Source organism: Bubalus bubalis, chromosome 3 (assembly GCF_019923935.1).
Source record: "Bubalus bubalis isolate 160015118507 breed Murrah chromosome 3, NDDB_SH_1, whole genome shotgun sequence".
In the NCBI taxonomy this organism is placed as follows: domain Eukaryota; kingdom Metazoa; phylum Chordata; class Mammalia; order Artiodactyla; family Bovidae; genus Bubalus; species Bubalus bubalis.
In genome coordinates, this window is record NC_059159.1 from 8,211,748 (window position 1) to 8,224,314 (window position 12,567).

Sequence of the window (12,567 nt, forward strand, 5' to 3'; positions counted from 1 at the left end):
CCTCTGATGGTTATAGATTAAAAAAAAAACCCAAAAGATTAAAGAGCATCCACAATATGTGCTAATGTTGCCATTTGGGCTGGAATGCCACCAAACACAAACAAAAGCAAAAACTATATATATCAGATTCAAAAATATATATATTTCATATACCATGCCATTCATCTATTTAGTATATACACGGAGTTGTGTAAACATCATCACAATCGATTTTGAGTGCTTTCATCTCTTCCCCCAATACCGTCTTCTTCCTGAGCCAATTCTCAGCCGTAGGCAACCACTAATCTCCTTCCTGTGTCTATACATTTGTGTGTTGTTGTTTAGTCGCTAAGACATGTCTGACTCCTTTGCGACTCCATGGACTGTAGCCCACCAGTCCCCTCTGTCCCCTGGATTCTCCAGGCAAGAATACTGGAATGGGTTGCCATTTCCTTCTCCAGGGGATCCTCTCCACCCAGGGATCGAACTCGAGTCTTCTGCATTGCAGGCAGATTCAGATTCTTTACCTTTGAGTCAAAAAGAAAGCCCCATAAATTTACTTACTCGGGACATTTCATATAAACCGGATGATGCAATATGTGGGGTTTCTCTTTTTGCTGCACTGGATCTTTGTTTCGGGGCATGGGCTTTTTCTAGTTGTGGTGCATGGGGGCTTCTCTCTAGTTGTGGAGCTCAGGTTTAATTGCTCTGTGGCATGTGAGATTTTAGTTCCCCAATCAGGGATGGAATAGGCATCCCCTGCATGGGAAGACAGATTCTTAACCACTGGACTACAAGGCAAGTCCCAAAGTGGTTTTTTTTTTTTTTTTTTTTTGTATCTAACTTTTCTCATTTAGCTTAAAAGTTTCAGGGTTTATCCATGCTATAGCAAGTAACTACCTCATTCCTTTTTATCACTGAATAATATTCCATTCACTTCATGGGAAATAGATGGGGAAACAGTGGAAACAGTGTCAGACTTTATTCTTTGGGGCTCCAAAATCACTGCAGATTGTGATTGCAGCCATGAAATTAAAAGACGCTTACTCCTTGGAAGGAAAGTTATGACCAACCTAGATAGCATATTCAAAAGCAGAGACATTACTTTGCCAACAAAGGTCCGTCTAGTCAAGGCTATGGTTTTTCCAGTGGTCATGTATGGATGTGAGAGTTGGACTGTGAAGAAAGCTGAGCGCTGAAGAATTCATGCTTTAGAGGACTCTTGAGACTCCCTTGGACTGCAAGGAGATCCAACCAGTCCATCCTAAAGGAGATCAGTCCTGGATGTTCATTGGAAGGACTGATGCTGAAGCTGAAACTCCAATGCTTTGGCCACCTCATGCGAAGAGCTGACTCATTGGAAAAGACTCTGATGCTGGGAGGGATTGGGGGCAGGAGGAGAAGGGGACGACAGAGGATGAGATGGCTGGATGGCATCACCGACTTGATGGACATGAGTTTGAGTGAACTCCGGGAGTTGGTGATAGACAGGGAGGCCTGGAGTGCTGTGATTCATGGGGTCACAAAGAGTTGGATGCGACTGAGTGACTGAACTGACCTGAATATTCCATTATTTTGATTTATCACATTTTGCTGTTGCTGCTAAGTCACTTCAGTCGTGTCCGACGACTCTGTGTGACCCCATAGACGGCAGCCCACCAGTCTCCCCCATCCCTGGGATTCTCTAGGCAAGAATACTGGGGTGGGTTGCCATTTCCTTCTCCACATTTTACTTGTCCATAAATCAGTTGATGAATGTTTGGGTTGTTTCCACCTTTTAGCTCTGACAAATAATGTTTCCATGAACATTCATTTATAAGTTTTTGTATGGACATATCTTTTGTTTTTCTCCAACTTTATTGAGACATGATTGACATATAAAAGTGTGTAAGTTTAGGGCGTATGATGGGTTGATTTAATATATGTATATATTGCAAAATTACTTGCATGACCTCCATCATGTCACATAATTTTCCACCTCATCACATCACATAATTGCTGTTTCTTTTTCTGTGGTGAGTGTAAGGGTATGTTTCCATTTCACTCAGGTATATACGTAGAATTGTGAAGTCACATGGCAATTCTTTGTTTAATACTTGGTGGAACTGCCACTGTTTTCCAAAGCAGCTGTATAATTTTACATTCCCATCAAGAGTGTGGGGCAGGGGACTTCCCTGGCAGACTCTGCACTTCCATTTCAAGGGATGTGGATTTAATCCCTGGTCAGGGAACTAAGACCCTACATGCCATGCAGTGAGGATAAAAAGTTTAAAAAGAAATAAAAATTAAAATTAAAGAAAGTGTGTGACAGTTCCAATCTTCCCACATCCTCACCAACACTTGTTATTGTCTTTTTAAATTAGGGTCATTCTAGTGGTCCTGAATTGACGTCTCCTCGTGGTTTTGATTTACATTTCATTTGCATGTTGAGCATCTTTTCATGTGCTCATTGGCCATATTTTCTTTGCAGAAAAGTCTATTAAGATCCTTTGCTCATGTTTAAAAATTGGATCATCAATCTTTTTTGAATCCTGTTTTCTCCTGTAGGAGAATGTTATGTCCTTCACAGAGTTGTGAAGATTCATGAGAGAACACTGGCAAGGCACGCAGTTCTCGGCATTCAGCAGTGTTCTGAAAAGTTAGGGAACCTATGTCGCACCTTGCCTTTCAGCTAGGCATTTTGCATTACATCACCCAGCAAATCGTTTGTGCTTCAAGCCAGACTCAATAAATGTCTGAGAGGGTAAATGTCCCAATTCACATCACTCAATATTCAGATCTGAATCCTGTGTGCTTTGACTCCCTTGCTCTCATTTCCTCCATTAAACCTTTTCTTCCTGGAACAATTTTCTTAATTTTATTCCCCTTGCCAGCTGCTTCCTCTCCTAAAACTGAACTTGCTGCATCATTGACGCTAATTACAAGAGAACCAAAGACACCACCTCACACAGTTCTGAAGTAAGTGTGATCAACCTTTGAAGAAGCTAAATAACTGACAACCTGTCAGTTTAACCTGTCCCCTATTGGAGCGCTCACAAAAGGTAATTGAGGCACCAAAAGAGGTGAGGGGGGGGAAAAAAAAAAGAAATGTATAAAGAAATCCTGATTGCAGACTGTGGATTACTTAACAGTTTAGTAACCTCGGATGACTCGGCATGTTCTGAGGTATGGGTCGCTTTTTCATTTTGTAGAGGACCCGGGCCGCCATCAGGCCCGAAGATTCAATGTCGGTGGAACCCCATCTAGGGCTGTGGAGCCTCCAGTGGGCCGGACTTGGGTGTCAGAATGGAAACAATTTGACCATTCATTCCAGGAGGCTGAGTCCAACTTGATCTCACACTTAGCGCATGCTTTCGTAAACCTCAGCTTAAGCGCCTCGGGAATAATGCGAAAGGGCGGGCACAGATGAAAGAAGGTGTGACTCATTTAACTTCACCCCTTCTTGAAGGTCAGCCTAATACCAGACACCTTGGTGAGAATATATGGGTGTGCAGAGTTGCCTGATCGGGGGATTTGTTAGATTTTGCCTAACCACCGAGGGAGGTCGAGGATGTGTTGGATTCAGAGGCGGGACCGTGGCCTGGGAGTCCAGGGCGGGCTTGGAGAGTCACTGGGGTGCAGGGACCGGCTCGAATTCATCTTCGTATCATGGGTCTAACACGGTGGTCGGCTTGCTCACTTGCGGGAGCCTGGCCTCAGGAGGGAACTGGAAAGCGGCCGCAGGCGGGACATGTCGCCCTGTCGCACCGCTAAGCGTCAGGGATCTCGGTGAGGGGACGGATCTTCTGACTTGAGCCCAGTGGGCGTGGCCGCCGAGAGGCGCTGGACCTGGGGGCGCGCACTCTGCAGAGACCTGGTCCCTGAACCCGCTCAGGGCCGCTTCCGCCGCCGCCCAGGAGCATGGCAAGGCCTCGCGCGGGCCAGATGAGCCAGTCTGCGCTCCTTATTGGACAAGGGCGCTTGTCAATCACTGAGGAAACCCGACCGGACACTGAGGATGCGACCGGACTCACCGGACTTCCCGCCTCGGAGGGAGGCGGGGAGCGATGGGAGGGTGCGGTACCCAATGACAATCAAGGGCTCCGCCTTTCGCGATAGATTAGCAGATGCTTGAGCCACTGAGGCGCCGCAAGGGATATTGGCCCTGGAAAGTGATTGGTCCAATCTGCGGGTGTGTGGTTCCTCAGAATATATAATATAGGCGATTAATGACCGGATGAAATTGTGCCGCAGAAACCCCTGAACATTTGAGTGGACATGCAAACTTTTTCATAAGAAAAAATGCAAATTAAAACTTTACTGAGCTAACATTCTGACCTATGAGATTGGCAGAAGTCCAAAATTCAACAAGATTGTCTGTTAAGGACAATGCAATGGCCCTGTTGGAATCTAATTTTCTTCCTCCAGACGCTTATGGTTGTTTCCTTTCGCTTTCAGCTTGCAGAGAAGGCTATGTGTTTGTTGCACTGACTCCCAGAAACTTCTAAGAACAAGTTCTGATTCTGCAAGTACATTTCCTGAAGGGGCTTCAATTTTCCTGATCTATAGCAATATTGATATCTGGTAGGACATATGGGTGTCAATTGAAAATGGGTTTAAGTGGACTCTTCCGGTCACTGGTGTCCCAGTGAAGCAGATGAGGTGACGGAAATCATATAAACAGAAGCCAGGGCTTATCTGGAAATGGCATCAAAGTCACCCAATGATGGTATCAAGCCAGCAGTGCTTCTGCAGAGCATCAGAGGCACAGAGCCTGGGCAACAGAACCACTACCCAGGAGTGTCACGTATGTTGGGCACTCAGAAACTAGCTTCCAAGTCACCATCAGGTGACAGAGTGATCCTGTCTATCTGTAGCCTACCCCTTTCTCACAGAGCCCCAGTGAGGTCCAGTGACCTGCTCCTCTGCATGACTATGTGCTTAGGGGATGCTGGTCCCAGCCCCAGACATCTCAGCCAACCGTGGTAGTCCCATCTCCTTGCTAGTGATTGGTGAAGGAATGGACACATGACATTCTGGCCAGTTGGTATACCTGATTCAGGGGCCCCTGAATCAGTTGCCTTACTCCTAGAGACACAAGCAAGAAATGTACCTTTTCCTGCTTCTGGATGTGACATCTGAACTCCTGCAGCCATCTTGCAACCATGAGGAGAGCTGGTTTGTGACAAAAGTCTGCAGTGCAAGGAAGTCTAAGCTAAGAGAATTATGGCTTGGTCCCTGACTCTTCTGGACCTGCAGCCATTCTGCTTTTGGACTCCTCTCATGCCCTGGTTCTCCTCTTGTTTAAGACAACTGAGTTGGACTTTTCAGTTCTTTGCAGTTGGAACATCTTAGCTGAACCAAGTGTAGAAAATTTCCTGCAATTTACTTTTTCTGCAGTCGTAAGAATTTTGACTCAAGTCCCCACAAGTCATTTGTTTGTTTGATAAAATGAGAGAAGGACTGGAAGAAGGAGGCAAGGAAAGAGACATGAAGTGGCTGCATGGCAGTGCAAGTTCTGCTGACATGCATTCAGGGCGGGCAGGAAGACAGAAAACCACCTGGTTGGGGGGGGGGGTGTCCCTGGGACATGAGAAAGGAAACAAACAATACTTAAATCATAACATTTTAAAACAGCGGTGACAAAAAAGATAAAAATAATATTTAAAAAAGGAACAAAAGTACTGACATTTGGATATAACAACAAACACAGAGAGCAGACCCTCCTGTTGTGAACTGTCAGCAAAGAAGCTAAAGCAATTACTGTGACAGATGAGGGAAGGGGCCTGGGAAAAATGCTAACAAGCAGGAGAGGAGCAAAGAAAGTTCACTGTGTTCCCCGTGGTCATTATTAAACTGAGGTTCGTAAAACGCCACTGCTGCTTTTACTTTCATGTGTTTAGTTTTATTTCAGCAAATAAAAAATATTTTCAAGAACTTTCTTAGGTTATCCCTTTAGCGTACCCTCCTTAACTCAGTTGGCTATAGATTTTTCTGCCAGGGGGGTGATTAGAAGCAGGATTTGGACAGCATGGAAGAACCGCTGTTCCTGTCATCATTGTGCATTCACTGACTCACAGAACTTTATTGACGTGCTAAGATGGCCCAGACACTCTTCATGAGGTCATTCTGGCGTTTTATTGCATGCTAACTGGTGAGGTTTTCTTTTCCTGCATGTGCACCTGGCTTCTCCAAAGGTCTTGATTTTTATTTGCTTGTTTATGGCTGTACCTTGCAGCTTGCAGGATCTTAGTTCCCTCACCAGGGATTAAACCCACATCCTCAGCAGTAAAAGCACCGGTTCTTAACCACTGGACCAGCAGGCAATTTTCCTCCACAGGACTTTAATTTCTCTAAAGGTAGGGACTGTGCTGCATATTTTATTTCTATTGACAGTGTCTAGCACGGGTCTAGGTGCGTGATGAGCACTCACAGAAATCTTAATTATATACAAAGTAAGTGTCATGGTGTCTAAGAGACACTCTTAGAGGGTCCGAACTCTGATACCGTTGCTTTGTTCCAGGAGGGAAGGTGAGTCTTTGAATCAGACTTTTTTGCTTTTTTAGTGATGCTCCCCTACGCCTTGCTTCCATATAGTGACAGAAGCTTCCAGAAATTCTTCCAAGGCAAAGGAAGGTGTAGTGTTAATAGGCTGGATACTTGGGCAGCGGGACCTGATACTCTTCCTCCTTACAGCATCCCTGAACCTTCTCCACACCGTGTGCTGGGTTGGAGTGGGGGACGTGGTGGGGGGGAGCTGAGGCTTCGAGCCAGCCCTTCTGGGCCGCTGCTTGCCTAGGATCTAATTTGGACCAGATGACAGGCTCAGAGGGGAACCCATGTCACAGCTGGGGCCTCCCCAGCAAACAGAAGCCAAAGGACTCAGGGACTTTTTTTCTCCTTTGAGGACAACTGTCCTGACTCCGGTAACATGATATCTAAACTGTAAGATCTGAGAAACTCTGTATATGCTACATCTCTACATCTATGTATATAAGATAAAAGGAAGCCTACAAGAGTCTGAGGATAGCAAGGGCGTGGGTCCCAGGTCGGGACAGAGTCATGGCCCAGCTGTCGCGGCCCAGCTCTCGCAACCCAGCTGTCATGGCGTCCTGCCAGGCGGAGGCGGCCTACATGTCGTAGAGCCGGAGCTGCTCCTGCACGTCACCATCGGACATCTCGCCAAAGGTCTCCTTGTTGTCCTTCATGAGCTTGAAGATGGCAGCCAGCTGTTCCTTCTTAACTCTGTCAAGAAGAAAGGATAAAGAGGAAAAAGGTACCCCCAAGCCAGGGAGAGACAGAGGCTTGTGCATCCCGTAGAGTCAGAATAAGGAAATGAAACAAAGACAAAATCTGCTCTTAACACAGGAGCTCATTTGGTCTTAAAAAAAAAACCAAAACAAAACAACGAGACTTCTACTAACTGGGGTTCTAAGTCTTGGGGTCTATCCCGGAGACTTGGGGACCCCAGGTTATCACTCAGGTTCTCGTCACTGCACTTCCCCATAGGCCTCCCTTTAATGTTGACTACACATCTCCCCGGGGGGTGGGCCACAAGGAAGGAGACGTGTTCCACTAGGTGATGGAGAGCCTGTGAAGAGACATGTTAGAAACAGCCTTCGTTTAGCAGGGGTCCCAGCCTCCAGGATCTGATGATCTGAGGTGGGGCTGATGTGATAATAATAGAAGTCAAGGGCTCAATAAATGTGATGTGCTCGAATCGCCCCGAAACCACCTCCTCCCACCCCCGGTCCCGGTCCATGGGAAAGCTGTCTTCCATGAAACCAGTTCCTGGTGCCAAAAAGGTTGGGGACCGCTAGTCTAGACGGCTGAGCCAAAAGTGGAGGAAGATAAAACACAATTGGCTGGGAAACAGGGGCACGTACAGACGTGTGCGCAGGGTGCTTGGCCCGAGGGCAAGGGTGCATGTGGGGTCTCACTGCCCAGAGTAAGGGGTGCCTTTTTCCAGTTTGCAGAAGGACACCTTAGAGCCAGTGGGGGCTCTGCCCCTCCTACCAGGGAACAGCCCTGGCTAGAGATCAGTTTTATGTTCACTGCACCTGGGCTGGTTGGGGGCTGGGAGTGATGTTCTGTTGTCTCTGTGAAGCTGGGCCATGTTATCTGACCAGCACAGGACACCTCCCAGCAACGCAAACATGAAAGGGTGGGGAGACGCTCAGCTGCCGAGGGTTGCTTTCTTGTTGGCTCTGCTCTGCTGTGCTGTGCTGTCAGCCTGGCTGGGCCCTGCATGCTGGCACGGGCTCACCACGCCAGTTTCAGGCTTCTGTGATTCCTCCCTCCACCCTGTACCAGCGGATCGGCACGGGCCACCTTCAGAGGATGTCAAGCAAACGGCAAGTCTGCTCTGGTCCCTGCAGACCCACCAGGAGGCAGGGCCTCAGCACAGCCTCTGGGCACCCTGGCTTTGCAGGGCACAGCACTGCCCAGCTGGCACCTCCATCCTGCCTAGAGGGGCTCTCGATCCATGTCTGGTCTTACACTTGTCCTAACATATTCCTTCTCCAATAATCCTCTGTCTCCAAACAGCAGGCTGTTGGTTTTCTGACTAGAGCAGCAGCTAGAAGCTGAAATACTGAAGTCCCACATCCAAGCCTCTCTCAGTCACCCTGGAGAAGTTATTTCTACAATCCGCTTTCCTATCCAGAGGAGAAGGAACCTGTGAGAAGTCCGCAGTATCCTACTGCCCGAAGAAAGGAATACTATGGGTCAAGAAGCTGTGAGTTGAACTCCTTGGATGGAATCCAGATGTACAAGTGTGCACCCCCCAAAGGAACACAAATCTTCCCATGTGTCTCTTAATGGCCATGGGCTTGCACGTCCTAGGACGTCGTACTTTGCTGGAGAGTAAAAGGCACCAATTGAGAGAGAGAGCGAGCTCGAATTTTAATGGGTTCAAAAAGATTATTTTTGAAAGATAAAGCAAAATGGAAATAATCACGCAGTAATCAAGACCATCTACTCAAAGTTTATTGGACCAAAGGCTGAATACAGAAATCCAAGCCATAAGGAGTACATGAGGTTTGGTGCCTGCAAGCCACATTCAGAAAGTGTCCAGACAAACTTCATAACCTGGAAAGAGTCACCTATTTTTTCAATCAGAGCCTGGCCTGGACAAGGACATCTCTTACTACCGCTGTGTGGGGCAGGGGCTACTCACAGGAGCACATCTGCTATTTGTTACGTGGTGCTGTGTGACTCTGCCTTTGTTCCCTGTTCTTTCCTAAACCCATGAACCTAAAGTACTAGACCTGGAAGAGAAGGTCCCTGGGAATGTAACCTGCCCTGGGAACTGGCATTGAATGTTTCCCAGCCTTGCATTAGATACAAAAAGAAATTTTCCTATAAACTTAGTGCTTTAAAAAATGTTTAACCAATAAATCTAAAAACTGCAGATTAGTTTGGTATAGTATAAATATCATCAAATATAAAATTCCAAGAGACGGATCTGGGACCCCACCTGATGATCTGGTGAAATTCTGACTCATCTATGAAACCGAGGAAAAGGCAGAATTGATACGTCCATTTTCAGCGAACACTATCATTATTGCTTCTGCTAAAGCGAAGGTGGAGATGCAGCTGAGCTGGTAAGAACATGGTGTAAAGGCCTTTTAGCAACAAGAGGGCTGGATCCGAGCCTGCTCTGAATGGAGGGTAAGGGCCGGAGGAAATCAACAGCTGGCTCTGGCACTTTGCTGCCCACGCATCAACCATTGTCTCCCTCACCCCCCAATCCAGCCAGCTAAAGACAGAGCGGAAGCGGGTCCTAAGGGCGAGGAGGGCAGTCGACCCCCCTGAGCACCCAGTGGGCCCAGGCAGCACCCCATCATGTGTCCATCACACCTCAATGTCTCTCTTGGTTTGGCTTCGGTGATGAAAAGCAGAAGGGCTGGGATGAAACTATACTGATTTTAAAATGATGGCATTGGTGACATTGGTGATATCTCAGGTGTAAAGGGTGTGTGGACGACAGGAACATTGAGTGACAAGGAAAATAAAAGTCCAGGAAAATCCTTCAGCTAAACAAAGCAATCCACACAGACAGGGAGGAACGCCTCTGCAAGGGATCACCCCAGGCATTGTGGACCCTCCCAGCCAAGGAAAGTCCTGGAGTGGGGGTCGACTCCTGGAAGATTTATGTAGAAAAATGCACCCCAGGAGCCCACTTGCTCCTCTCTGGGGCTTCCACTGTATCGCTCAAGTTTTAAGATGCCAAAAGGAAAAGCCTTTAGGAGGAGCCTAAGGATAACTTCATTATTCCTCGGTTCTGTAAAGAGAAATAAGGGGAAAAGATCATTGATTTCACTCATATCATCTTACTGCGGGAAAAGAAGAGGGGAAATAGGGTGAGGAAGGGAACGTTTGGAATTGCAGAAGCCAGCCCAGATGCTAGGATCCAGACCCCAGGGGAGTCACCTGCAGCGGAATGGCCCACTAACCAGAGCTAGCCTGAGATCCTCTGCCAGGCCTCCTGGGAAGTGGGTCAGGCCCCACATGTGGGTAGTTAGGCCAAAAGCTCCCACTTGTAGGTCAGTAGGCAGGTCAAGTCCTTCATGTATGTATTTAGTTCGGGTCCCACACATGGACAGTTAAACAGTCCCAAGGAGGGTCCCAAGTGTGGGGGACCGAGCAGGCTGGGGCCCCACACATGGGCAGTTAGGCAGGGAGGGCCCTCGGTTGGGCAGTAGGGCAGGTAGGGGCCCACGTATTGGCAGTTTTGCAGTAAGGTCCCACTTGTAGGCAGTCGGTCAGGGTGGACCTTCAGTTAGATAAGTGGGCAGGTCAGGGCCCACACATTGATAGTCGAGCAGGTCAAGGGCCCCATTGTAGGCAGTTGGCAGCCTGGGACCCACACGTGGTAATTAGGCAAGTTAGATCCCTCAGTTGGGTATCTGGGCAGGTCGGGTCCCCGTGTGGGTAGTTGATCAAGTAGGGGTCCACGTGTAGGTAGCTGGGCAGGTTGGGTGCTACCAGTGGGTAATTGAGCAGATAGGGGTCGCTCACATTGGTAGCTGAGCAGGTCAGGGCCCTCATTCAGATAACTGTGCAGGTTGGGTCCCACAGCTAGGAGCTGGGTGGGTCAAGTCGCACAAGTAGGCAGCCAGGCAGGGCAGGTCCCACTTGCAGAGTGTTGGCAGCGAGTGTCAGACTTTAGTTGGGCAGGTAGGGTCCCCCGCTTAGATATTTGAGGGGTTCAGGTGTCCATGTAGATAGCTGAGCAGGTTGAAGCCCAATTGTAGGTAGCTGACAGGGAGGGTCCCGCATTGGGTATTTGAGCAGTCTGGATCGCACATGTAGGGGGTTGAGCAGGTTGGGTCCTCAATTAGGTAGCTGGGCAGATTGGGGCTCACTTGTACCCAGTTTAACAGGGAGGGTCCCTCAGCAGATAGTTGGCGGGGAGGTTCCCCCAAGTGTCAGTGAGCAGGGCGGCCATAGGTGGGTGGGCTGAGGCCTCACCTATATTTAGTTAGGTAAGTGAGACTGCAAGGGTCAGATTCTTGGCTTTTTGGCCGTTCTAAGCTGGTCCTCTCACCAGAGATTATTTCCTGTCCTTGCTAGGTGGGTTTTGTCCCTTCTGGGGACAGTGGCTTCTAAGGACATGTGCTCCCCAGATGAGGCAAATGGCGTGTGTGCCTTTTCTAAGGGACAAGTTGAGCACTCTACCCAAGTGAGCGCTGAGGGAGCCCCGGGGGACCCAACTTTATCCCTCTGGCGCCCTCATGTGGACATAAGCCAGCACGTGTTTCTAGAAATTCACGCTGGTGGATGATTCACGGACATGTCAGGAGGCGGAAAACAGAATATCCATTCCCCTTGCCAGTTACGCATTTCAAAACATCATCTACTAGAGTGGTGTCCACTTCCAAAAGGGTTGGGCCAGTCCTGGGGACACTCAGAATGGAATGGGTACTTGGGTCCTGGGTCCTTATTATCAGAGCCAGCTGGTCTACCCCCTGGGTTCTACTTTTCCCTGGTCCGGAAGATGGGAAGAAGGGATGGTGTACAACGAAAGGAGTGCCCAATGGTCCCTTTTTTCTTTTGTTTGCTGCCAAGCTAGAAGCCAGCCGAGCTCTCCAGTTTCACTAGTCTTGGGTGTGAGCAGTGGTGTCTTGCTGCGGGGAGCAGTCACAACCTGCAAGTCCCCCATCCCAGCCACATTCTGAGGCTGCGTGTGGCACCTCCCAGAAGAGCTATGGGGGGAATCCATACTACTGTGTTGGCCGGCTTAGTGAATTTAAAGTCAAGAATTTGCAACATGGGCTTTTAATCTGCTTGCCACGTGATGGGGACCCTGAATGCCAGGAAAGGAATTAGAAACAAGCAGAGTTTGGTTGATTAGAATTTGACAGTCAGAGAAGAGCACACACTTTTCACTGGCCTCTGGTTCTAGTGGTTTGACGGTATTTTTCACCCTGACAATCCCAAGGCAGTTTTCTGAACCCAACCGGGACCAGAGCTGTCTCACACCTGTCAGCTCTCCTGGTCCCCAGGGGATCTATCTCGCTGTAGATGGAAAGACAAAGCCACACTTGCCAGCCTCTGCAACCCCAAGCATCACCATGCGAGGACCATGCAAGAAGAGTTGGGGTA

The 12,567-nt window shown here is 48.4% G+C and overlaps 1 protein-coding gene across 1 annotated transcript in view; it reads right to left on the bottom strand.

The window, feature by feature from the left end:
• Positions 1-5,841: 5,841 nt before the first annotated feature.
• The window catches only part of MXRA7 (matrix remodeling associated 7), a 31,696-nt gene continuing 24,970 nt past the window's right edge, over positions 5,842-12,567 (bottom strand). The window contains exon 4 of the mRNA XM_025279568.3: positions 5,842-7,203. Coding sequence (XP_025135353.1) covers positions 7,089-7,203 — 115 coding nt within the window. The 3' untranslated portion in view covers positions 5,842-7,088. The remainder of the gene's footprint in view (positions 7,204-12,567) is intronic.